At 47.2% G+C, this 26,552-nt stretch overlaps 1 protein-coding gene across 2 annotated transcripts; it reads left to right on the top strand.

Annotated features, from left to right (window-relative positions):
* Positions 1 to 22: 22 nt before the first annotated feature.
* CDS2 (CDP-diacylglycerol synthase 2) lies at positions 23 to 26,552 on the top strand. 2 transcript variants are annotated; one of them, XM_042801449.1, is made up of 13 exons: positions 23 to 197; positions 12,561 to 12,703; positions 13,680 to 13,776; positions 15,080 to 15,177; positions 15,889 to 16,028; positions 16,444 to 16,502; positions 17,258 to 17,340; positions 18,188 to 18,275; positions 18,608 to 18,676; positions 19,344 to 19,496; positions 19,794 to 19,913; positions 21,138 to 21,241; positions 21,918 to 26,552. In XM_042801449.1, exons 1-13 carry the CDS (start codon positions 135 to 137, stop codon positions 22,045 to 22,047), a joined length of 1,347 nt encoding a protein of 448 aa, XP_042657383.1. In that variant the 5' UTR covers positions 23 to 134; the 3' UTR covers positions 22,048 to 26,552. The 2 variants fall into 2 exon arrangements, with proteins under 2 accessions (XP_042657383.1, XP_009969745.2); XM_009971443.3 differs by lacking the exon at positions 23 to 197 and adding an exon at positions 1,469 to 1,535.

Genomic DNA, 26,552 nt, shown 5'->3' with positions numbered 1-26,552 from the left:
CCGCGCCCGTCCTCTGCCTTCGATTGGGCGGTGGCAGCGCTCAGTCCTCTCCCGCCCCCTGGCGGCCGCGGGGGGGACGGGGCGCAGCGGCGGAGCGGAGCGGCCGCAGGCCCGGAGCCGGGGCTGGGGCCGGTATGAGCGAGCTGCGGCACCGGCTCGGCCGGGAGCCCGGCGGGGAGCGGGACCCCGATGAGAAGGTGAGCTGCGGGCCGGGGAGCGGAGGGGTGGCTGGGACGAGGCGAGGAGGGGCGCGGGGCCCGCGGCGGGCTGGCTGCGCGGCCTGCAGAGCGCGGGGGTCCCTCCACCTCCTCTCGCCGGGGCCGCTGCTGCGACCCCCGTCCTGCCCCGTAATGTGCGCCTATGCCGCTGCTCCTGCAGCGCCCGTCGCTTGGGTTATTTGCCTCCTTCCCCCCCCCCCCCCCCCCCCCCGCCACAGCCCCAAAACCGGCCCCGAACGAGCAAAGTCCGACCGCGGGGGGAGTTTCAGGCCGTGGCTGAACAACCGGGCCCGGCTCCTGCCTTATGGGAGCGTGGAAATCTGAGCATAAACTGGTTTTGTGGGGCATCTCAAGTCGGGGTTACAAAACCCCGCAGGTTGCCTCAGGGAAGACTTTGGTATCTCCTAAGTCATCCCTAAGTATGTCCCCTTCCCCGCAGTGGGGTGTGTGTGGTCTCCAGCCATAGCTTCATGAGGTTTATCGGTTGCATTTCTCCAAAGAAGAGCCATGAAAAGAAAACCTGACTCTCTTTCCTCTAATGTCTCTTCTGTTCCGAACCCAAGCCTGGTTGGATGCTCCGAGCTTGGCAGTCGCCCCGTGCGTCGTGTTATCACCCTTGTCATTTTTACTCCTGTGCCTCCCCAAAGAGGAAAGGACCAAGAGGAATAAGCAGTCGAGAAAAACTTTGTAGATAGTATTTACAGGGACACAGAGAGCAAAAACTGGAGGGAAAAGTGGATCTTTGCTGCGTTGGTGTTTGATGTGCACATCTTGGGAGCAACCCTGTACTTGTCCATTTGCCCATAGTAGAGCATCATGTTGATGTTTCCTTTGTTAGTGTATGAAGTATGCGATTCAGAGAGGTGTGAAATCATCAGACAAAACTGTCTTGCAATTTAAATGTCATGTTTCATGCTGTTTCAGATGACAGTTTAACACCTGCTAGAAGCTGTACAGTCAGGTTTGAGGAAGCTTTATTGTTCTGATATGATTAGTGAGGGAGCTGGGACAGAAAGCACTGGCAGCGTTGAGAATGGGTTGCCTTGATGTAGATCTGAAGTTTCTGCCTTTTTTGTAGCTTACATGAAGCTGTCTCACATCCACATTTGCCGACCTCAATTAAGAGAGCAATAAGATAGCTCCTATTTTGTTGTTGTTGTGCACAGGACAAAGCTGTTACCCTCTAGATAAGTATGTTTGTCTTAGTTGAAATTTCCTTTGCAGCAGAAAATCTTCAGGGACTTTTATATTCCAGAACTTTTGTGCGAGTTGGAAGATGTCCCTCAGCAGCCTGGAAAGACGAGGACTGCTTAACTGGTATGCAAACAAATTCCCTCAGCCAAGCTGCAATCTTGCTTTAGCTACTTGTCATGTGTTCCTAAAGAAGGTCAGAGGGCCGCTATTTTGAGTGCAATCTTGTTATCTCCAGGCAACTATGCTTTTTACATATAATGAGCATTCTGAAGGGCTCCTCTAATATTACCTTTGAGTCAATGACTTGAAGTGTCTTTGCTAGAGAGAGGGAACTTTTATGTCATACTGCTCATCCTAAAGCAGCACAAATGAATTGCAAGAGAGAAAAAAAAGAGAAAAAGAACAGCTCCTCTGAGGTGCTGAATGTGACGTCTCTTAACAATATAAAGCAGTTACGGGAAGCAGAGAATTTCCCAAAACTGTTAAAATCAAGCCTGGTAGGCAGTTACCTGGTAACAGTAATCCTGCCATTAGTGAAACCCTACAGTGTCGTGCTTTCCATGGCAGCAGATCTCAGTGGCAGCTTTTTCTTTCCTCCCCTGAGATCAAGCCGTTGTGTTTTTAGTGCTCGGGAAATGCCTGGCAGAGCCTGGGAATAGCGTCAGTATAAAGCCAACGCAGCAAAATTGTTCCTGCGTGTCCTATTTATTGGTGGTCTTAGCCTACCCAGTGTGTTGCCTGCACGTATTGGTGCCAGGAGGGGAGATTCCTCTTTCTGCTTTATCATTCAGCTAGCCTTGCCAAGAAAAATAATTTAGCAATGCATATTGTATTCTACAGAAAACCTTGTGTCTTCTGAAAAGAGCTCTCAGGATATTAAAAGAAACGAGTTAAAATGAGATGCAAACATCAGGGCTGGTTTTAAGATTAGGGCCGGAAAGTTGTATTTTGTACTTGTTTCCACTTTGCTGTTTTGATAGTGAAAAGAGAGAGGCTGGTTTCACTTTCTGGTCCTCTAACCCTTGCACAATGTAGTGGCTTTGATGTTTTCCTCCCTGCTGGCACAGGGCAATGCTTATAGTTGAAACTGTGCTGCTTCAGTTGAGACTGTAGTGCCAGAACATTTTAAAATCAATTTGTTTTAAAACTTGTGCAACACACAATCTTTGTCTCAAAGGGAACAAGGCAACATCTGTTTACTCTGATCCGTGAACTCCCTCTGATCTCTCCAGTGAAAACACAGGGAAACTTGCCCTGATGTTATTTGTGCTTGGTACCCATTTTCTTAGCCCACAGGGCTTAGGTGTTGTTAACTGTTGCTCTTAGTGTGTAGATATCTGAGATGAGATGATTGAAACAAGCTCTAATTTCTTGTTACCTTACAGATCCCCTTCTCCCTTGGTCTTTGTAGATTCATTCCTTTGCTTTGTGGACTAATTCGTTATCTAAAATCAGAGGTCAATGCCTTCTCTCCTGCGTTGTGTGCATCCCGTTAAATAACATTTTCTCTTTCAGCTTCCAAAGAGAACAGAAAAAGTACAAAAGAAAATTGTTTCACGATACATGCAGAGCACCTGAACAGTGCTGCTAGTTTAATGGGCTCTTAATCTTGTTTCTCAGTAGTGGTTTGTACTTTGTGTGGCTTGGCAGTGAGGACAGAGGGTTTTTCCTCTTCCATCCCTCTTTTGCTGGGACGTTGCACTGGTAGTTGTCTGAAACTGGGGGGGCTCTCAGACATCCCATGGCCTAGTCCCACGAAGGGGAGGAAGGCAGGTCTATTTAGAGGCAGGCTTATCTGGGCTGCAGATCACACCCCTGCATCACTTGTGGCTTTGTTTACCAACCCCTCTGTCACTGGCAGTCAGTTTCTTGCTGGCAAATATTGTCCCTTTTAGGGGAGCAAATGGAAGCGGGCCCGGCAGCCGCTGTGCTGGCAGGCGTTGCTGTGCAGTGGCCCATGGAGGTGGGTTTTCCACCGTGCAGCGTTTGGCACCTTGTTGCACCCGCAGCAGCTGGGCACACTCACCCCTTATGGGAAAAGGGGTGACGGTGATGGCAAGAACCTTGCTTTGCTGATACGAGGCCTTGAAGAGCCAGCATGAAGTGTGCAAGGGTGAGGTGTTTCTGTACCTAAGAAGGGTTCAATGATGAAGACTCTTGCTCTTTCCAACCTGGTTTTGCAGTGAGTGACAATGTGACTTTTTATCTGGCTACATCTGTATTGCGTGGTACAAAAAGTGAAAGACTTTGACTTCCAAGCCTCATGATTCCTTGTGCTTCCCGGCAGTTTGCAAGACTTCCCTAGTGATCTAAAGTGCTTTGAAGATGCTGAGCCAAGTAAATATTGGGTGTTTGAATGCTGGTGCTCCCTTAGGTCTGCCTGGGAGGATGAAGGGTAGATGTGAATGGCTGCCTGGGCCGTGCTGGAAAGGGTGCAGCAGCTCCAATTCTGGTGTTCGGCTTGGGAGGGGATGCAGGATGTAGAGGAATAACAGTGCAGGTGTTCTGAAGGTTCAGGCAGTTTCAAATCCTGCTACTTCTCAGGTCACAGGAAAGCTCCCAGTAGTTGGGAGTTATTGGTAATGAGGTGAGGTTCTTCTAGGACCAAAACCAATAAACCACTGCAGTAACACCTCTCTTCATCCAAGTCCACTTCTAGACCCACCTCAAAGGCTTATTTTTTAAATAGCTCTTAATATTATTTCAGGTTTGATACCAAGCATCAGTTTGCTTGGCTTCTGCAGAAGCATGAACCTTCTTTATTCTTGATGAATGCTAGCAATCTCAGGTCTGATGCGAGAATACATTTCAGCCTTCCTTGCTGTTTGATGCTCAGCTTTGTGTGTGCCCACCAACAGGAGTGCATTTTTATCTGTTGCTGTTAATTGTGGCAATGAGAAAGTGGATTGATTGCATTTCTAATGGAACTCATTATAACCAGCTGTCAAATTTAATACCTTTGCCAGCTTCTGGCCTGCACTGGAGCTGACGAAAGAGCTGCAGGCTGCTCAGCCTTTCCTTTGGATGGTCTTTGACTTGACCACTACTTTTTTTTGCAAAATACACAGCCTCTCCATTGCACTGCCCGTTTCTTTGCTCATTTGTAGTGACGGCAGAGTCTGATCCCAGGAAGATTTTGTCATTTTAAGGGTTGGATGTCTCCACCTTGGGCTGTGAGGAGGTCCTTTCCTTCCTGGTCTGCATGGAGCTGTGTGCAGCACTCGTGTGTGATAGAGCCAGCACGGAGACTCTCAGCGCTCAGGTTAACCCCCCCAAGTGCACATTGCTTTTCTGTTACTCAGCCCTTTGGATAGGTCAAAGCTAGCTTCTGTTTCCTATCTTTATTTAATGACTGTCTGGTCTGGAGAGCTACACAAGAGACTGTCTCTCTTGGCAGTATCTGAAAGTTGCTGTTACTTCCAGGCAGATGGCTGACCTGTTTTCTGAAGTGTTCCCACTGGGTTTTAGTGGATCAGGGAGCTTCTTACCGAGTTCCCTCTTGCTGCTCCAGCGGTCTGTCCTTGCTCCTGATCACATCTTGTTACTGTTTAAGATAAGGTCAGTGGAGCGCAGGGTGATGGAGGGAGGCCGTGGCTCCTGATGGATATTCATGCTGTCTTTGACCCCACCGGTCTCAGGTGGAAGTCAGGGCTCTTGCTCAGTGCTCAAATGAGCTGTTTTGTATGTGAACAGTGTCTCTGCTCGCACTTCCGAAGCCGTGTGCTTACAATAATATGTTGGGGCTGATTCTTGTGAGTGGAGGGATGTTTGGTGCTGAGAAGAGGGAAGTTGTGATGTTTGCGTTTCCCTTCCCAGCAGGGAGGGAAACTAAGGACCAATTTTACTGTCTATCAACTTTATACCACACGTTAGGTGGCAAGAAAAACATTTTATCCTTCTGCCTGCTTTTAATGAGCAGTGACGTGCACCAGGGATAGACTAACCTTGGAGATAAAACCCTTGGGAAATCAATTTATGTGAAGATGCAGTGTTTCCAAGCAAATCCATATTTCCTTTCTGAAAGAAGAGTATACTGCCACTTTGTATTGGCCAGGACATATCTGCAGGAATTTGGGACAGAAAATTATTACGGTGCCTGTTATTACCTCTATTGTTTTCCCCCACAAATGTGGTCTGTCTTAGCATGTGTCCCTCCTGGTGATCTGCTTCATTTGAGTTTTCTCTGGTTTATCTTTTCCAGGATTATAAAAGACTATGAAGATTTATATATTTCTCTTTAGAACAAGTTGTGCGATAGTCTGTAGGTTTATGAGGATAGCTGTGACTTCAGAAAACTACCGATTTGGGTTCATCAGGATCATATCTAAACATACATGGCTCCTTTCCTTGATTAATTCAGATAAAGCCAATGGGATTGACTGGTAAAGAAATGTGAACAAGATTGTGGTACCACCTTACAGTCAGCAAATTAAATAGACTGGTAAGATTTTTTTCCAATTAGGTTTTGGAAAAATATGTATAACTCCAGAGGAATTGAGGGTCAGAAGCCATCGGCCTTGGTGTGATGCAAGCTCTCATCTTAGAGGACAAAAATAGACTTTTCCTGCACTAACCTTCTGATGCGAATAGCGTACCCATGGCTGCAGAGCTGTTTGTTCTCCCTCTTGTTTCTCACAGCTCATCCAAATAACAGCAGATCCCAATGTCTCTGTAGAATCATGCAGATGCAGCTCCAAGCTGTGGCAGCCTCTTTCAGACACCGATTCTAAGAGGTGCTTAGGAGCTTTGCTTTCTCGTTTCTGTACGTGTTTCTCTGTCATTGCAGGGACAACAAAGTCTGCCAGTTCCGTAAGTGCCACGATAGCAGAGGGACGCCAGCTAGATCCAGGAGAGCCTAGCACGGTAGCCTATATCCAAAACATCTCCATCGTGTTTCAGAGGGGGAAGCAGGTTCCTTTCTTAGCAGTAGGAAATTCTGGGGGAATGCCAGAACCAGCAACCTATTTTTGTGCTCTTTTGTATACAACAGCTTCTCGAAAGGACTTGGAGCCTGATGCATTTACCTTCTTGATTTCCTGGAATAAACATACCCTGGTGTGGGTGCTGTGTTGGGGGCCAGGCAGAGGATTAACTTGTGCCGAGTGAGTCACAGGGAAATGCAACTTGGCGTGAATCATATTTGCTGACACTGAGATCAGGCTCTGGTATCAGACTGTTGTTCTGCTAAATGCAAACTGTGCATACCTCTGATTGCATCCCACTGGCGAGCTGAGCTTGCTCGTGTTCAAAACAAAGCGGGCAGCCATGGGAGTTTTCTCAGTTATTTCAGCCACTATGCAAACATCTATGCTATTTGTGGTGTTATCTGCTAACAGTCTCCATTTTTAGGCATGCCCTAATTTCTGTGCATGTTTTCAACTGGAATATGTTTTTTTGGGATAAGGAAGGGAGTCCCATATCAACATAAATGAAACCTGAGCTTCATTGATTTTTTTTGAGACAACAAATCAAGCAGTCACCACTAGATGCCAGCTTGGTAGGATATCTTGATGGGGGGACATAACTTGAATTTAATTGCTCTGCAGATAACGTCACAGACCAAGAAGTTGAAGCACTTTCCCCATGACAAGCACCAGGACATGAGCGGCCTTGTGCCCACTTGCAAAAAGCCAGTGCTTTTTTGGGACCTTAGTACAAATCAAGCCTGGACTCTTGTTTGCTTTCTTCCTTCTAGTGTTAATAGTCTCCAAACTTACCTCTCTTGTTTCACCCTTCTGAGATTGTAAACCTCTAAAAGAGGATATCCAATAATTAGGGGGTAACAGGACAGTTTTTTGCTTTGATGTCCCCTCGGTGGATCTGTCTGAGGGGTTTAGCTTGTGGCACAGCAGCTGTCGGAGATGGGCAGGTGCCATGTAGGTAAAGCAGTAAAGGAGGGGAGAGGGGAATGGAGAAGACAGATTTCCTGGATGTAGGAAGTAAAACCCCTTTTGAAAAACATTGAGATTTTCATAGCTGAGGCTGCTGGATTTGTATCCATTAGACTAATTATATTGGCCTTGATCTTGCAAACATGCTCAGAGGTGAGTATAGCAGAGGCTTTAGTACAGTTGGTCCCTGTTGTTGTAGCTGTCAGTTTTATTGCCTGAAAAAGCAACTACATTTTTCTCTTTAGCAGTGTATTAGCATTTTCCATCACAGCTTTTTCTTAAAATCTGACAGGAAGTCTAAATAAAACAGCGCCTTGCTTCAAGAAAGGTGCACAAATAATGGGATTTCTTGAACTAATTTAATCCACCAGCATTGAATACTTAACTGTATCTCTGTGTTGGGCAGAACATTTTTGGCAGGGAGATAACTGACTTGTTTCTATGACAACTGAGATCATGTCATGGATACTTGGGCAAAAAACCCAAGCACTCAGAGCTTCCACTGCGAGAAATCCATTTAAAATGTGAGCACAAATTTTTTACCTCGTGCTTGCAGGAGTTAAGTTGTTTAAAGAAAGCTAAGGCAACTTACTTCTCCATGTATTTTTCTTTAGGGTGATAAAGTATTTGTTCACAAATGTTGGTTAGACCTACTGATTTCACAAATAGAAGAAGGAAGTAGGTATCTGGCTTTTTTCTCCATCTGGTTAACCAGTCAGGAGAAACAGCCCTTGCAGAGATCTGTGGGTTTTACTCTTTCTTCTCATCATGACTTGTGTAGAAATGAATGAGTTAGAATAAAATGTACGTTGCCATCTTGATTTTATTCCTGCATTACTTATCCCCTTGATTCTTTAAGAAGCCTTGAACATTGAGATGATAAATTGAAGAAGGAGCGCGGGGCTTGCCTACGGTGCTAGACAGACAGATTTGCACAAGAGCCCTTCAATTTAATAACTCCATGTTGGTAACAAAAGCCAGTAAAAGCTACTGCATCTGATTGTGTTTTAATAGACTTAATGCTTACCCTGTAGAGGAAATGGAGAAAGAAAGCCAGATTCCAAGGTAACTCGAGGGAAAGTTTGCTTTGCTCTAAGGGGTTTTAATTGTTGCCCAGCTCTGCATCATGCACACAGATTTCTAACATCCTGGTACACATTTGCACTGAGTGCTCTGCCCTCCTTCTGCCTGGGAGGAGAGAGGCAGAGGGGTATCAACAACTGAACTAAGAGGAAAAATTGGTGAGGGAGAGGTGTGGTAAGAGACTATGGAATAAATATAGCTGGAGACAGATGTGTCCCAGTGCAGGAGCACCAGTGGAAAGTGGCGGGGTTGCTGAAACATGGTGGGGCTGCATTTTCATTTGTCTGGGCAGCTTCTGGTTCAATGAGACCCTGGTGCAAGATTGAAGCTTTTAGGTACTGGTGTCGTGCTGTGTTAGTTGCTACCTCAAAGTCATAGTTGGTTCAAGTGTGATTAGATGCATGTGAGCATCAGCCTGTGGCTAAATAGCTTCTATTTTAGGAAGAACCTAAACAACAGCCAAAAAAAGGCAGAGAAAAAGTCCGTGAAAGGGTAAAGGAGAGAGTATGGTCCAGTGGCTGGGAAAGGAGACAAGTCATGATTTCTGGTTAACTTGCTGCAAGTCTGAGTGTCTCCAAGCTTTTGTTTCAAGAGCAGAAATAGGAGAAAACAGCACAGAAGAGGCATCAGAAATGTGGTGTTTCTTAGGGGAGCAGCAGAATTGATGACAGAATACCAACTACTAGAGCCGGCTTCCCTGGAGCGCTGTTTGTACTGGCATTGCGGGACACTGTTTGCAGTCCCTGGCTAAACAGCCCAAACCTGCCCCTTGCAGTCCCAAGCTCTTTGCAGAAGCACCAACTCCATACTGAGTTTAAATTTTCACCAGCGATAGCCCTCAGTGAGCATCATTCACTGTCTGTGCCGGTTTGCAAGCTTTGCTCACTGCTGCAAGCTGCTTTGCGGAAAGTGTTGCTATCTGATGATTATCTTTTGGGTCAGTGAGAGTGGTGGAAATGTGCGGGAGGGTGTTACCAAGGCAATGCCACAGCTGGATTAAGTAACCCAGACCACAGTGCATCATGCTCGGGCTTAAACAAGTTATTTAGCACCCCGCTCAGCTGCTTAAACTGGTGATTTGTAGGCTGATGGTTATAATTTGCATAAAAGGTATAAAAATAGTGTCAATTACTGAGTCCTCTCTATAGCCTATATCTGGCACAATGTCCTATATAATCTCACGCTCTGTTTCAGAGAGAGATCTAAGTCGGGAGAAGAGATGATTCCTGATGCTGCTCAGACGTTTTCAAAGTGAAGATGTTAAAATGTATGTTAGCCCTCACTTTGGCCATTTCTTCCATCAGGGAAAATGTTTTCTTCCACCTCTCATCAGGCTTACATTGAGCAAGCAAGGTGTGGCAGGAATGAGTCCTACATTTAATGTTGAACCCTAACAACGTCCCTTTATCTGGACAAACCTCTTGATCGCCGCCTTTGTACTCTCTGGAAATAACGTGGCAATGTTTGTTGGAGCTATGGGTATTGTGTGTCTGTTGCACAACCTCTCCTGTTCCCACTGCTGAGGATGAAGTGGGGAACAGCAGGATGCATGTGCCGTTGGACTGATCCTGTGAGGCTTTGCTCCTGCTGTTGGAGACCAAAGCACTTGGCACATGAGGTTTGGTTTGGCATTGCACTGAAATCGGTGGATCAGGTAACTGGTGATGTAGTTTACTTAAATTTATCTGCATAGTCCATGTTGGTGCAAGAAATCACCGGCTGGGCTCTGGCAGTGATCAGGGCTGCCCACTGCAGCAGCTGCTAGATTAGCTTGGTTGCAACACCCAGCTCCTCTGTCTCTTGGGCTATGCAGTTGCTTTCATCCTTCATGTTCTTGGCCAGGAGTGGAAGGGAGAAAAGCATCAGGGCTCTTTCCCTTTCTTTTGGTCTCTGAGCACTTTACGAAACTTCAGATCCACTGGGCTAAAGGCAAGGAGCAATTTGTCTGCTTTGCACTTAGCCTTGCAATGTTAATGCTTTGGGGAATAAAATGCAGGGATGCTGGCTTGGATTCTGCTTCCTCATCTCAGTGCCTAATACTTTTATTGCGTGGCTGGTGAGCCTGGGACTTGCGTGAGATGATGGATACTTGGACTGCATCAGAAATCTGCTTGAGGTTTTTGATTTTAGCCTATACAGATGACAGTGGTTGCCCTAAGTGCCTAATCACTTCCTTACCCATGTGATTTGAATCAGTCACATTAATTTTCCTTTTTAAAAAATATGTAACGAGAAGAAAAGCCCACATTCCCTCAATGTAATCTAGAAAACCAGGAGAAACTGAGTTTGGTCAGGCTGGAGCTGAAGCTTTTCTCTGTTATTTAGATTGCTCACAGGAGAATTCTTCAGAGAACCCTTTTATTGGAGAAAGCATAGAGAAGGTATTGTGATGGGAAACATCAACTGCAGCTAAATACAGCGCACTGATTTCCCAAAACCTGCTCAAGAACAGGGCCCCTGACCTGTGCTGTGCTATAGGATGCCAAAGTCATGGTCTTCAGGGAATTTTATCATTTCCAGTCTTTTTGCCCGCTGCCATTTGCAGCTGCCTGATGGATTTGATCTGTTGTGTGTTCCCAGCTAAATGGCCATGAATCTCTCTGAAGTCTGAGGGACAAGTGGATTTTACAGGTCGGGTAAAAAACAGCTGAAAAAAAAGCCAAGTTGCATTTCTTTGCTAGCTCTCCAGACCCACATGAGCGCTGGCAAAAGTGTTGAGTTTTGCTTTCCTCTTCCTTCTCAGTCGTTGGGAACAGAAGAAGCGAGCGTGGAGCCAGGGAAGGGAGAGGCGATGCAGGGTGCGACTGGTGTGATGGCCGGTGCTTCGCTCGTCCCTGGGAGTCATCTCAGACAACACCTTTGTGTTTTTAGCTGCCTTCACCTGACGGTGTCTAGCTGTCCTTGCCTGTTTTAAGAACCTGGCCTGCAGCCACTGATATGTTGCAGCCTGGGGAGTAATTATCTCTTCCTGCTTTAAATAAGGGAGCTACTCAAGTCCTGCTGCTCTAGTGAACTACAAATACCCCAGGATTTGGTTACACCAAACCAGTCCTGATAGATGCTTATTTTGGTGGGGGTCCCCCCTCTCTGAGTGTAGGGCAGCGCTGCCTGGGAGCCCAAAGGGATGAAGTCACTTTGTTTGCAGAGCTCCCAGAGTCTGTCAGCTTGGCTCCCTCCTTGCTTTTCCTGCAAACATGCTTTCTTTTCTGGGAGTTTTAAAATAGCCCATGGTCTGAGGCCAAATGCATGGGCTCTGCCTTGCCTGAGGCACAAGCACTCCCCGGGGAACAGCCTTTTCCTTCCTTACTTTAAGGACTGAAGAGCAGGATGAAGTTCTGCTGCTGAAATGAGGGGCAAAATGTGGAAGTTTGGATTTGTCCTCTATTCTGGAGCTGGACTGGAGGAAGAACTGCCACTGGGGAGAGGGCATGGGACTGCCTGGGAGCCATTTGTAGTCTTTTTTCCACCACTGGCCTGTTACAGAGCCTTGAGTAACCTCCTGACTCGCCTGTATTTATCTGCCCCCTAAATACAGGACTTTGCTCTGAGCTAAGTGCTGGAGCAGTAGAAGGGGTGGGGAAAGCACGTGTGTTTCTTTCCAGTACATCAGGTTTCTTCTGTGGCCAGAGAGGATGGTTGCGCCTGGGTGATAAGCTGTGCTCTTCCTCTTCAGCTCTTTGAGGACGTGCCCAGTGCCCGCATATAAAGTCAGCACTTGAAAAGTCTGTCTGGAAGCCTTGAACCTGTCTACTTGGAGGCCTTTCTTTCTGTCTAATTTGGGCAGTGTTGCATACTTGGAAATCTGCCTGGGGATTGGGACACCTTGTAAAAATTCCTGCTAACAAGCCTCTGTCCCTTAAGCATTTGCTGCACTTGGAGGTACTTATTAATCAGCTGCGAGACATCTTTAACTGTCCAGAGGGAACAGATCCTTTTATGTGGCTGCCGTTGAGACTGATGGAGAGTAAAGCCCATCATGTATGTCACCTAAAACACTTAATGTTGTTTCTCATGGGTAAAACCCCATGTAATACCCAGAATATTTTCTTCTCCTCTTCCTCTCATGCAGAACCAGAGTGGTGGTAAGTGTTATATCCAGTGGGCTGGTCTGAGTTTCTACAAAGAGTGCCAGTACTGTGTCTAGTAAAGCTCTTTGTCTCTCTTTAACTTGCAGGAGTCAGAGTCTGAGAACAAGCTGGATGGAGAGACAGCATCAGACAGCGAAAGCAAATCTGAATTTGGAGGATCGGCCCCAGTGCCGACATCGGACGACACTCCAGAGGTCCTGAACAGAGCTCTCTCCAACCTGTCCTCAAGGTAGCCCTCAGTGAGCATCCTTCCCCTCTGCTGCCAGGGCTGCTCTTCCCTGTGGCTTTCCAGGCCCCAGCAGCACGGCGCTGGCTGCTGGAAGCTGAATAAGCAGCTCTCGGAAGCGCTTTGCTCTCCCTCCCTGGTGTGCGAGCAGGAAGGTGCCTCTGAGGCCACAGGAAATGGAAGATGACGGTGCTGCTGGCGGGGAGAGCTGAGCACAGCGCTCAGGGCTGCTGTGCGTGGGAGAGGATGGGGGGCAGAGGGGTGCTGCTGCCTTGCTTGGTCTTGGCAGGTGAACAGAGGCCTGAGTGGTGCAGAAGACAGTGGTGTTTAGCTGTGACAGCATGCTCAGCAAAGACTTCAGCCGCAGTGGTTTTTAACCACTAGTGTGACCTACTTTGAGAAAAGCATGCTGATAAGGAGAGGATTTAAGAACAAACTGGAAATGTTCTCTACAGACTGCTTTTGGGGGAAAGCATCTTATCTATATCATGGGAGAAAGTGTCTCTCCTGGGTTTGCTGTGAGGATGGGAGAGGCTCCAGGCAGGACCTGTTGGAGAACAACAAGGATACAACACGCCAGGGCCCATGTCTCCTCTTGAAAAGGAATGCAGAGAGGAGAAAAGGAGAAATGGTCTCCATTTTATGTGAACTTACCATGCAGCTTGTCCAAGGTGTGGGAAACCTGTAGCAGAACAGGAGCAGACGCTTTCCTGTCCTGTTTCAGTGCCCTTGGAGATGCTCTGCACATGGCTAATGCTTTCTGCATTTAGTGAGGTTCATAGCAGAGCTGAACCGTAGCCTTACAGCTGCTGCAACCAGACCTTCATCACTGGATCAAGGTCTCTCTGCAGCACTGAAAGGAAACTTGGGGTTTCCAGGGCTCAGTTTCCTTCTTGTGATGTGCAGACAGCAGAAATGCTGTCCTGCTTCCTGGCTTTGTTTTGACTTTCTCTAACTTCTTTCCTTCTCTATGACCTAGATGGAAGAATTGGTGGGTAAGAGGCATCCTCACACTGGCAATGATCACCTTCTTCTTCATCATCATCTACTTGGGACCCATGGTCTTAATGACAATAGTAAGTGCTCCAGAGAAGTGCCCTGATGTTCACGGCAATAAGGGAGGAAGGTTGCTGGGCCCATAGCTGGGGTGGGCAGCTCAGAGCTTTACTTTCAGCTTGTTGGATTTCTCTCTCCATGGAGGAAACCTGGAAGGAGTCTGTGACTGCATCTGCAACTGAAACTAATACAAGGGGTTGTTAGAAACCTCCTGCAGAGGAAAGAGGGAGGGAAGACGAACATGGTTGATGTTCCCATGTGTCATGGTTTAGGCCCAGAAGGCAACTGAGCACCACGCAGCCCTTCCCTCACCCCTTCCTCTATCAGGGATGGGAGACAGACTCGTTAGGGGAAGAAAACATCACTTTAATTCAAATACTAACAAAGACAACACTCAACAGACAAAGCGGGACAGTGAGAAGTGCCACTACATCCAAAAAAACCCTCCCCCCACGCCTCCCTTCTTCCCTGGCTCAGCTCTGCTCCCAATCTCTTTACCTCCTATCCAGCAGCGCAGGGGCAGGGGGTAGGGGTTACAGTCAGCTCACCGCTCCTTCCTTCTCGGGAGATGGGGTGTACACTACACATTCTTCCCCTGTTCCACGGGGCTCCCCTCTCACTGGAGACATTCATCCATGAACTTTCTCTGATATGAGTCCTTCCCACAGGCTGCAGCCATTCCCATGCTGCCCCAGTGTGGGTCACCCCCGTATGTTGCAATCCTCCCAGCGCTGAACCACAACAGTGGGAGCTGCTTCTCCCCTCAGAGTCCTGGCCTCCTTTAAGTGCAGACGCATGTCCTGGAGCGGCTTTCTCCTCAGGCTTCAGATTGGCCTCTGTTCCACCGGTGACCTCCATGGGTGGCAGGGTGGGCGGCCCTATAACAGGTTACAGGGGTCTCTGCTCCAGCACACCTCCCCCATGTCCTTTTCCTTCCTTCCACTGCCCTGGGTGTTTGTCCTTCTCGGAACTCCTCCTCACAAGTCCCAACCTGCTCCCAGGTCCTCCTTCTTCAGTATGTTATTGCAGAGGCACAGCCACCGTCACTAATTGGCTCAGCCCTGGCCAGAGGTGGGGCTGACTTGGAGCTGGGGGAGTTTCGAGAAGCTTCTCACAGGGGCCACCACTGTAGCCCCCCAGCCCCTGCTACCAAAAAACTGCCCCTCAGAAACCCAGCACACCATGTTGGATTAGGAGACTCCTGCCAGACTGATACTGGCTGCGAAAGTGTCTTTTGCTCTGCACGTGCACGTTTTTTATCTCCTTGAGGAAAGAGATGTTTAATCAGCATGTATTACAGCTTCTGGATGTCTTTTTGTACAGGTGATGTGTGTCCAGATCAAATGTTTCCACGAGATTATCACTATTGGCTATAATGTGTACCACTCATATGACCTGCCCTGGTTCAGGACGCTCAGCTGGTGAGTACGGGGGCTGCTCCCCTCCCCAGGCTTGTGTGCAGCAGTAACGTCACCTCACTGCAGAGAGGCAGCAAGGGGATCATCTGCTGACCTCCAAAGCAGAGACCTTGGCATTGCTGTGTGTTGGCCAGTGCCATGTGTTAGCAGCTCTTGCAAAGGAAAAGCCCCCACAGATCTTGATAGAGGAGCCTTGAAGGAGCCTGAATCGATAAAGTTTGTCCCGTTGTTAGTGGAGCACAGAGATTTGAATCCCATGATCTGTGCAAGGGACGGCACTGACAGGCATCCCCACTTAGAGATGGACGTGGCTGCTTGGGTGGGACGGGAGCTTTTAGGTGGTTGTGAGACAGGGATGAACTTTGGGACATAGGGGCTGGGGAGAGGGCAGGAGCAGTGCTTTCAGAAAGCACAGAGCCCCTGCTTTTAGGATGCACAAGCTGGCAGAGGCCTGTCGAGGAGTGCCACCTAAAGGCAGAAAGTCTTTGTGCATCAAGAGGCCAAAACCCAACCCCAGCAGTGTGATCCACCACAAAGTGGTTTAAATGGAGGTGACATTGCTAAACTGGGGGAAATAAAGTTTTGGCTGTCTCTTGAAGAAAGCTTGTTTGCCGTGTACCAGAGCAATGTAAAGACCTTAGGGATCAGTCACTTTCTGTGTTTCTCCAGAAGCCTTTTAGGGTTCCTGCTAACGAGCATCTGCATCCTTCGCAGGTACTTCCTGCTCTGTGTAAACTACTTTTTCTACGGAGAGACTGTGACTGATTATTTCTTCACCTTGGTTCAGAGGGAGGAGCCCCTGCGGATTCTCAGCAAATACCACCGCTTCATTTCTTTCGCCCTATACTTAACAGGTAGCGACCACATTTTCTGTTGGCTGATCTTGTCTGGGCTGGAGGGAAGAAATCTCCTTGAACCACTCTTGTCCCGAGTGTTGTGTCCAATGCAGTATCCGCAGCAAGTGATCTCTGCTCTTCAGTGACACTGTCACTTGGCTGCACAGTTAGAATAGTGGTGGCAAATCTCTTATATGAGGCTCTGTTGGAGCAAACTCCATAATCTGCACGGGACAGCCAGGCTTGATTGTTCATCTGTCCAAGTGTTACTTGTAGGCAAGTTGGTATTTTGTGACTTCCAAAGTAGTGTGTCTTCCCACTCCACATTGCTGTTTTACTCAAGTAAAATCCTAAGGAGCTGTGCAATGTCATGGTAAAAAAGTACTGTTGAACATACATTTCCACCATTTATTTTTCTTCTGTCTCTTGTCAGGTTTCTGCATGTTTGTCTTGAGTCTGGTGAAGAAACACTATCGCCTTCAATTCTACATGGTAAGGTTAAATGCAGGGCCTGGCTGCTCCCACTTGGAGGCGGAAGAAGGAATAATGTAGGCTGCTTGAAAAATGTTGCGTACAGGACTATGTGTCAGTAGATGCTTCTGTGCTGGTTGTGCATTGTAATGCCTGGAAGAAAAGTTACTGTGAGCAGACTGTATTTTTAAGAAGCTGGCTCTGACCAAATTTCCCTGCAAACACGTATTCTCTTCTCTCTGCACTTGTAGATGCTAGTAAGAAACTTTCTGCAAACTGAGAGGGCTGCACAAGGCTACTTGACTCTTGTACTGAGGGTAGATTACCACCAGGGTTAATTGTCCCCCTTTCCCCAAATATCAGTAAGGCATCGCTCGTGTTTGTCAACACAGCTAGTTTTGCTTTCCAGTATATTCAGCACACAGGGATATGGCTTGGATATCTATTGGTCTTCTGCTCTTCCTATATAGTCAGAAGGCTGAGTGAGATGTATAGTATAGGGGTGGGCTAAAAAGCATGTGGTCCAGCAGAAGTCTTCCCAATGAAGGTCACCTCTGGGCTTGAGCTGAAGAACATGCCCATAGATTACTAGAGGTGACTGTTCCCTGCTCTTCATGACTCTTGGTGTTTGTTGTGGTGAAGGTGCATGCTAGAAATGCACATGTGGATGAGCCCTTCTCTGTCTGAGAGGTAGCTAACAGCATCTGATTCCTGCCAGTGATGCGTGTGGGCAGTGTCTCTAGGCAGGCTGGACTGCATGCTGTCTTCTCTTCCAGTTTGGATGGACCCATGTGACGTTGCTAATTGTTGTTACCCAGTCGCACCTCATCATTCACAACCTGTTTGAAGGAATGATATGGTGAGTTGCCATGTGTTCTGAGTTGCTTTGATTTCTGCAGCCTGAAATGAACATGTTTTGAGTTAAAACTTTTCTTTCATAAAAACAAATGGCCAAGCAGAAGGTGCTTCCTGTGAGGGACCAAACTGTTCAGAACAGAGAAGCAAAAGATTGAATGATACCTCAGTGACCTAGGACTTGCTTTCTGCTACTCGAGCAGTATAGAGGGTTGTTGTAAAGAAGCATCTGAAAATCACTGTGGGGTGCAGGGACCTTTCAGGCAGTGTCAGGCCTTTGTAAATGCTTTCTCTTTATACCCACATCTAGCAAATGGATGGGAAAGTGCTGCTCAGCACTTGATTTGGGGCATCATGTTAAAAGCAACACTGTGAAAGGAAGTAAATTGCAACCTGCCACGTTACTCCAGCTGCTGTGCAGCGGGGAAGCCCCTTTGGTGGTCTTCCCAAAACCAGCAGGGCCAGGAACTCATTTTGGCCACTTTAAGATTCCATGTTCCTCTGTGCATCGCAGCCAGCCCAGAGTGCTCCGGGAGCCGCCTGCTTACAGCTACAATGCAACCTCTCTGGGGGGAAAGGAGGCGTCTGTCGAACAGCTTGTCATGTGTGGCAAAAGAAAATGAGCTTAAAAGAGGCCATTCTGGGTACATGACCTTCTTTTTAGTCCAGAGCACTAGAGTAATCCCCCCCAGATTTCCCTAGGAGCTTCAAGTGGTTGCTCCTGCACTGGAGGGAGAGATGGTGATGTGACGGCACTGAAAAGCATCTTCTGAAGCAGTTGTTCATTTAGTCAAGTCCTGGACTCGTCTGATCTTGGCACTTTGCAATGGTTTGATTCTTTTCCCATCTAGGTTCATTGTCCCAATTTCCTGTGTGATCTGCAATGACATCATGGCATACATGTTTGGGTTCTTCTTTGGCCGCACACCACTCATCAAGGTTTGTAACACTTTGGTGGATCACACGTGCATTTTAGCTTCTCCGGGTCCTAGTCCTGGGTTCCCTCATCTCCAGCTTTCTGGTTCGTTCTGGGTCTGAAGCAAGCCTCTAAATTAAACTTGGTGCGTGTCCCAGTCTTTGAGGCTGTAAAGTTAAATGAACCATTTCAGACTGCGATGTTAGTGTCAGCTTCTGACCAAACTCTTATTTGTTGGTTGTTGGCACCAATTAGTAATTGTCTCAGCAATTCACAAGTGAGGAAGGGCTGCACAGGTGTGCAGCGGTGTGTGGAGATGTACAGTTTGTAACTACCTTCTCTCTCCCTCTGGCAGCTCTCCCCAAAGAAGACCTGGGAGGGTTTTATTGGAGGATTTTTTGCCACCGTTCTGTTTGGATTGCTGGTAAGTAGCAATCATGGTGCTTATTTTGTTGGTCTTTTCCCTTCATAGGATGGCAGTGTTTTGTCTAAAAAATGCTGTCAAGCTTTAAGCTCTCCCTGCTCTTGTCAGAGACTTCACATTTTCCTTACCAACGAGGATTGAACTGGTCCATGGCCATGTTTTGTGCTGTGTGCAGGTACTGCAGATGGAGCAGAATACTGGAGGAAGTTTTTAGTCCCTGTTTAGACCCTGTGACATGTTCATTATGATAATTATTCTTGACATCTTCTGTCTGCTGCTGTTGGATGAGTGCTGTGTGTCATTTCAAGGGCTGTGTGGGGAATTCAGTGCTCCTGGAATATTCTTATCTGGTTTTGTGATGATCTCTGTGTCTGCTTGTTTCTGTCCTCTCAACCAAGCGGTGCAGCCTGTCTCAGCCTGTTCATACAGGGATTTGATCACTGCTTGCTGAACAGATGCACTTACTGAACGAAAATGCTTACACTGCCTTTAGCCAATTACTGCTTCTCAAGAGAGCCATCTTCTTAATGAAGCTGGGAGTGTGGCTCCCTCCTCGCCTTGTCTCCTTGAGTGGCCATATCCCTTGAGAACAGCTCTGCCCCATTGCTCAGGAAAATATTAATCCTGGTTTCTCTTGCTGTGTCTCTTTTTTTCTCTCTTCTTGAAGCTGTCCTACGTGATGTCTGGCTATCGGTGCTTCACCTGTCCGGTGGAGTTCAACAATGACACCAACAGCTTCACGGTGGACTGTGAGCCGTCTGAGCTGTTCCAGCTACAGGAATACAACATCCCCTTGGTGCTGCAGTCCGTGGTGGGCTGGGTAGGACTTTCTCTGTTTTCTGGATCTTATTTATTGGGATAGGAACACTAAGAAAGGAGATCAGGGCTTTATTTTGATGGAACATGACAAGGGATGATGGTACATACAGAAATAGGGGGAATTTATTGGTGCTCCGTGTTGGTTGAAGGCCCAAAGGAATTGTTGCAAGTCTGGTGGGACATTAACCCACTTGAAAACCAGCTGACCTAAGGCCCGGAGAACAGAGAAGGAGGGACAAGCAGTGGACAGTGCTATTCTTGTTGAAAATCCTTCTGTGACATGTTTTTCTTTCTGCAGAAGACAGTCCGGATGTACCCCTTCCAAATCCACAGCATCGCCCTGTCTACTTTTGCTTCCCTCATTGGGCCATTCGGAGGCTTCTTTGCCAGTGGATTTAAGAGGGCCTTCAAAATCAAGGTGAGTATGGTGAAGGTCATTTACATTTTAGAAAGGAAAGACTTCATGGTTGCTACCACTCTGTTATGGTTTAACCCCGGTCTGCAGCTCAGCCCCACCCAGCTGCTCCCTCACTCCCCACCAGTGGAGAGAATTAGAAGATTAAAAATCAGAAAGCTCATGGGTTTGGATAAAGGCATTTTACTAGGTAAAGCAAAAGCCGCACACAAGCAAAGCAAAACAAGGGATTCGTTCCCCACTCCCCGTGGGCAGGCAGGTGCTCAGCCATCCCCAGGACAGCCGGGCTCCCTCACGCGTAATGGTCACTTGGGCAGACAAACGCCATCACTCCGAACGGCCCCCCCTTCCTCCTCCTTCCCCCAGCTCTGTGTGCCGAGCATGACATCACGTGGTATGGAATATCCCATATATGCAGATACGGCCCGTTGGGATGGGCTGTCCCAGCTGCATCCCCTCCCAACTCCTTGTGCACCCCCAGCCACTCGCCGGGGCGGGGAGAGAGGCCGGAGAGGCCTTGGCTCCGTGTAAGCGCTGCTCAGCAGCAACTCCAGCATCTCTGCGTTACCAGCGCTGTTTTCAGCACAAATCCAACACTAAGCCCCATACTAGCCACTGTGAAGAAAATGAACTATCCCAGCTGAAACCAGTACCCACTCTAAACCATCCCTGTGCTCCAAGGAGTGGTGGGCTGGGTACTTTGGGAAGGGAGGGGAGGTTTGTTTGGTCACAGATGAAATGCTGGAGTGGTTTTTACTCTAGGTTTTTTGATCTGAATGGGGAGAGACCTTAAAATTTCGACTGTGATATTTTAAACCCCACTTTGGTGCAGAACTTGACGTAGAGGAAGAAAGACCCAGTCAGGAAATTTTGCAATCTGAGGCTTCCCTTGATATCTCGCAGGCTGGTTTTACGTATAAACAGTTGGTGTTCAGTTAAGATGCCTTGAAAGGCAGGACAGGGTTGCAAGAGATAAACATGAGCCTTCCTTGACCTTTGAGTGACAGATCTGAGTTAAGCCTTGATGTCCCTCAGGCACTGGTAGTCTTCATGAAGGAGAAGCTTTTAAAACCAGGGAGGGATTAAATAAAATGTCTTCTTAGTCTGACTTTTGCCTTCTGGGAAGAATTAGAGCAAGAGTTTGAGTGTCGTGCATAGAGGTACATGAGGAAGTACAGCTAACGGGCATTAGAAACTGCTAATTGCAAACCCTTCTGCTTTGCACAGGACTTTGCCAACACAATTCCAGGGCACGGAGGCATCATGGACCGCTTTGACTGTCAGTACCTGATGGCTACTTTTGTTAACGTGTACATCGCAAGCTTTATCAGGTATTTATTGCTTTGTGGTGAAGTCTGGGGGCCCTGTCAAGCTTAGGTGACATACAGGCTTGTAGTAAGAGACAATTGTTAGATTAACATCTAAAAATAAAAGACAGAGAGCAAACAGAGGCTTGAAGAAGGGAAATATTTTTTAGCAGGGTCATGCAGAGCTGCAAACACAACCCTCATTTCTTAAGATCTGTTATTCCAGTCCCTCTGAAACTCCTCCATGTCCCTTCTGCACCCCTGTGAGTCTTGAGTAGGGTTTGCAGAGTTGAACAAGCAGAAAAATCTAATTTTGTAGCATTAACAAGTATTCTGTAGCCAAGCATAGAAGCAAGCCTGTAGGTGCATAAAAGATGTACTGAAGGAGTTAAGGAACTGTCTTCGTGTGGCTGCTTTGAGTTTTGAGGGGGAGCATCTGCTAATAAGGGAAGATGCATAACCCTCTTGAAATAGCTTAGGTTTGTTGGTTTTTTTGTTTTGTTTATAGTTCAGCAACCTATGCCTTTTGAATCCATTTCCACATCTCAAATGGAGTTAAGCTCCCTGGGTAGAACTGGTGAAGGGATGGGTAACATGGCTATTACTTTAAGCCTGTTATTTTAATGAAATTGCATTTGGGTTCCCAGATCATTGAGGTTTAGCAATGTGACTCATTGATAATGATGCTTTTGTGTTTCAGAGGTCCTAACCCAAGCAAACTGATCCAGCAGTTCTTAACCTTGCGGCCAGACCAGCAGCTCCACATCTTCAACACACTAAAAGCACACCTTGTTGACAAGGGTATGTTAGGTAGTTTAGAGGACGCATAGACAGCCGGGCAATTGGAACAGGACTGAAAACAGACAAGCCTCCTCGAGGAAATTCCTGGCTTGCCTGATTTAAGACAATAACAAGGCCTCATTTCACTGTAACTTTTCTTCCTTTCTTGGTAAATGTTTGCATTTGTGGATTTTTTTTAAATAATATATTTATATAGCTTTGGTTCAAATGAGCAAATCTTGGGTTTGTAGCTGAAAAGGAGTTGAGGCTTGGAAGGACTGTTGGGTGAAGTAGGAGGGTATGACTACTGTCCTCGTGGCCTGTTCTTAACCTTCGATGCATGTGGGCAGAGCTGAACTTTTCCTGTGAGTGTGTTTATGCAGGGAATATGCAAAGCGTTGTCCGTACCCCCGCCTCTGCGCGTGGAGCCAGCAGGGAAGGGGAGGCCGTGCAGCTCCCCTGGCCGTTGGGCGAGGCTGCGTTCATGATGGCAACTCTGGGGACCCTCATTTTCTCCGGTGGTAACTGTGAATGCAATGTTAATATTCCCAGACAGCCACCTTTATCCCTGTGTGCAGTCTCCTTGCAGACTGCACGGTGAGCACAAGACTCTGTTAATTGGAAGAGGATCTTGTACTAATCCAGGGACACTTCCTTTGCCCAGCCAGGCACATGCATCTATTTTCACTTGCTGTTTTTTGCAGTGCCTCTCACATTCCCCCCTTATGGCTGATATTTTGTCAAATAAGATTTTTATATCCAATTAAACCAGAAATAGACTGGGAACGAGGAGTCAAGAAACTGGTAGTTGCTTGCGGGAATGTGGGAGGTTCAAACTGCTTCAAAACTGAATCAAGTAAATAGGTTTTAAAGAACATTGAAGTTTCATTGAGTAATTCCTGCCAAGTAAGAACAACCCTTCAAATAACTTGGTTCATTTTCCCCCCATCAAATAACCTTTAAGAAACACTGAACCACACTTTCTCATTTCTTGATGGTTGGAAACCCTGCACTGGGATATTTTGATTAATTTGGAGAGCAGTTTCCAACTTGTTTTCTTTTTTTTCTGAAGTTTGCTGGTTGGGGCTCCAGCACCCCACTGGTGCTGCCAGCTGGGTATTTTGTTTTTCTTTCAGGGATCATGTCTATCACCTGTGTGTTACTTGATGTCATGCTGCTGAGTTTATCATGGTCTGTGTTGCATTTCAGTCTGGGTTCATTTACCTGCAGGCTTCTGTCCTGCTTTGCTTACTAAATCTTGTCATAAAGAGTTTGTACTTAACAGTTGCAAGTTTTATCTAAGTACTTCCCTTTATTTTGTCTTACTTTTTTATTATTTAAAAATGAGAGCCCTAAAGACTGTAAAACTTTTTTTTTCTGTGATCAGAGAGTGAAAATATCCCCGGTTTACACCTTATACAATGTTCCCAAACACAAAGTGACTCTGATTTTACTTCTTTCCATAGTTTGTGCCTGGGAGAGAGAAACTTTACCTTATTTTAACCTGGGGAACGAGTGACAGGGAAAGATAATACAGAAGTACATCGCTGTTTTCAAACAATTGCTGATATAAATGTTATATACAGACACCCCTCACATGGAGACATGTACACGCTGCAAGCTGGCTAAGCATCAACAGAAAATAAAACACCTGAAAATACTTTGTAGCTCATACTCCATATTCTGATTCTGCCATTGCTTTCATTTACCCCGAGTGAGCGAGAGAGCAAATGCCTGTATAGCGACATTAACAGATACCAACCTCTCTGTAGGACTCTGCGTGGTAAGCTCTGCTTCATCTCCCTAAACAGGAACCACAGGGCAGAAGTTTGTGCCCGTTGTACTGCAAATACAGGTATTTGATTGAAAGCACAGATAGCAGAGAAGAAGGGTCCGTTTCCACAAAGTATTTTCAGCACGGTGCTGGCAAAATTGCCAGCTTTTGGCAGGAGTCAGGACTGCTGCGATGGAGCCAGTTCAGGTTTGCATATGGTTAATGCCAGTGGTGGACGTGGAGGCTTTCCTGGACTAGCTGTGGAGACTTTTCTTCCAGCTTGAATTAGGCAGGGATTTATTTTCTGTCAATTTAGGGGCTTGGACCAATATCCTCTAATTGGAAAACTGGATGGAAGTATTAAGGTGCTTCCATCTTGTTTTTTCCTGGGAGAATATCTGGTCTGTGCTTCGTGACAATTTGGTTGAGTTTAGCTAGGCAAAGTGAGGGCACCTGCAAGGAGTACCTGGGCGAAGTGACAGGGTTTTGTGTAGTCTCTGAAAAGCAGTTTGCCCTGTGGGGTCAGACAAGCTGGTGCTTTTCTGGATTCTCCCTGCCCGTTGCCAACATCTGCCAAAATCCCTCGTAGTGCACTGTTCGGTCCTAAATGAGCCATCAGAAGAAGCTATAGTATTGATAAATATTACAAAAATATACTGCTCTTTATATTAAGAAATTTTTCATAGGGGTCTTTAGTCTCCTGCTCGTCTTGCTTTAAACCTTTTGTACCTCTTTAGTTGTAATTAGTGGGGCAAAAACCGAACGCAAAGCTTTCCTGCATGCTTTCAATTTGAAGTAGCGTATTTGGGCCTTTCTGAAGGGTGCAGTGCTGGACGTGCACACTGGAGGGCAAAGCAGTTGCATTTAGTGGCTTCCAAAGGCTGGGAGAGAAGCAGCAGCAGTAACACATGTGGGTGGTTTCCTGAGGAGCCTGCAGCTGGGTTCTTGCTTCCTTCCCAGCAGCGCAGTGGAAGGGTGGACGTCCAGCCTGTTTTGATCCTGAGGGGTAAAGCTACGTGGGAAGGGTTTAGCATCCTGCACTGAGTTTTAGTAAACTGAATGGGAACAGTGCATCCAGTTGAGTAATGGAGGAGGAAGGGAGGGAGATGGGGGTGGTTAAGATTTATTTGCAAGCTGAACTGCCTGCAAAATAGTGGTGAGCGTCGTACCATGTCCTGGGCTGGGCTGAGAGCTGTGGCTGGCAAACCCACTTGTACACCACTGGTGTGAATATATGTGATAGTACTACTCAGCTCTTAGCAACAGCATGCTCTCCGGGGGAGCGTTTGGTGGGTTTTCCCCATCAGCCCGGCCTGCGAGTAGCTTTTGTTTGCTGTAGATATTTCAAGTTAGACTTAGAAAGTTAGAGGAAATAACTGATGTGCTGGCTTTGGCTGTCCCTAAAGGAGTTAACTGTGATGCCAAGGGGCATGTAGCAAGACACGCTGCACATCTTTGCATTGCATTCAGGACCTTGGTCATGCTGCAGCACTTACAAGAATTGAGGTTTGGAGGGAGGCTGGTGTAGCTAGTGCTAGGGACACCAGGGGTGGCCAGGTAAGGTGATGTGTGGATGCTCACGTGAAGTTTCTCCAGCTGCAAGGCTCGAGCTTGGCATTGCACAGTAGTTTTTGTTCGCAGTGGGCTCCACGGCAGGAGAAATTCCTCCTGCTTCTGCCCAGCAAGAGGGAAATAACAGAGCAGACCAGCAAGGGGGGAGGTACTGTATCAGCTGGTGTGTGTGCTTGGATCAGAAGGAAGAAAAAGGCAGGATTTGGCCTAAGTGAAGCTTGCGAGGGTAGTACTGCGGCAGGGGACAGGCTGGTGTGGAAACTACCGCTGCATTTCCAGTTGGAGTGGACAGAGGGACGCGAGCGTATTTAATAAGCAGAGGGGCAGCAGGTGGCTAGAAAGCTGCTTTTGCACCGTGTGAGCAGCTGGCTGTCCTCGAGAGGTGGCTGAACATCCACGGTGTTTGTTTGCTGGTGGGTGATTCAGCGATATGGGCTGGACACTGGTCTGATCCACAGTCTGAGCAGCGTGGCTGGGCCAGGTCTGGGTAGACGAGCGCTTGGCACGCCCTGGTAGGAATTTGCTTCTCCAAGACTGGTTGTAGCCCAAATTGGTTTGCAGATCAGATGCACGGCCAGATCATGCCCTGCAGTGCTCAGCCAAACGTCAAACCCGAGTTTCTGCATACGGTGGCATGTCCTGTGCTGATCAGCAGGTGTTATTTAGATATTCTTTGGGGTGATGGGCTCAGAAGTCTGCTGACACTGATCTGAAGGGGCCTGGGGTTTACGGTACCCTGTGCAGCTCCTGAAGCTGGAAATCCCATAGCATCAGCTACTGCTTGGTACCAGGCTGTGAAATGCCAGTGGCTTCGATTCCAAGGTATGTCTCCTGTTTCCGATGTGTGCAGCAAGGTCCCCCGAGCCTGGCTGCGGTGGGATCCTGGCAGGTCTTCCAGACCCTCCTGGGGGCAGGCGTTTGGCACAAAAAGCAGCGTGTGAAAGCTCCTGTGGTTCCTGCCCTCTGTAACCAGCCCCAGAGTTGCATTTTGTACTACTGTAATCTTTGTGTGCTCCTGTTCTCCAGACCTGATGTGTTTCTACCATCCGCTTATTTCTCTGTGCATTGTTCTTTTGATTAATGTTTTAGCTACACATGTAGAGTTGCCTTTCTTTGACCGAATGTCCGAATGTGATATATTGTATATTTTAAAGTATTTACCCTATTTATATACTGTATGTTACTGTTAAATAAATATAAGTTCCATTA

The sequence above is a fragment of the Tyto alba genome, unplaced genomic scaffold (assembly GCF_018691265.1).
Source record: "Tyto alba isolate M040663 unplaced genomic scaffold, T.alba_DEE_v4.0 Super-Scaffold_34, whole genome shotgun sequence".
NCBI lineage: Eukaryota > Metazoa > Chordata > Aves > Strigiformes > Tytonidae > Tyto > Tyto alba.
The sequence above is the reverse complement of the archived record's forward strand: the minus strand, read 5'-3'. Positions and strand labels throughout refer to the sequence as shown.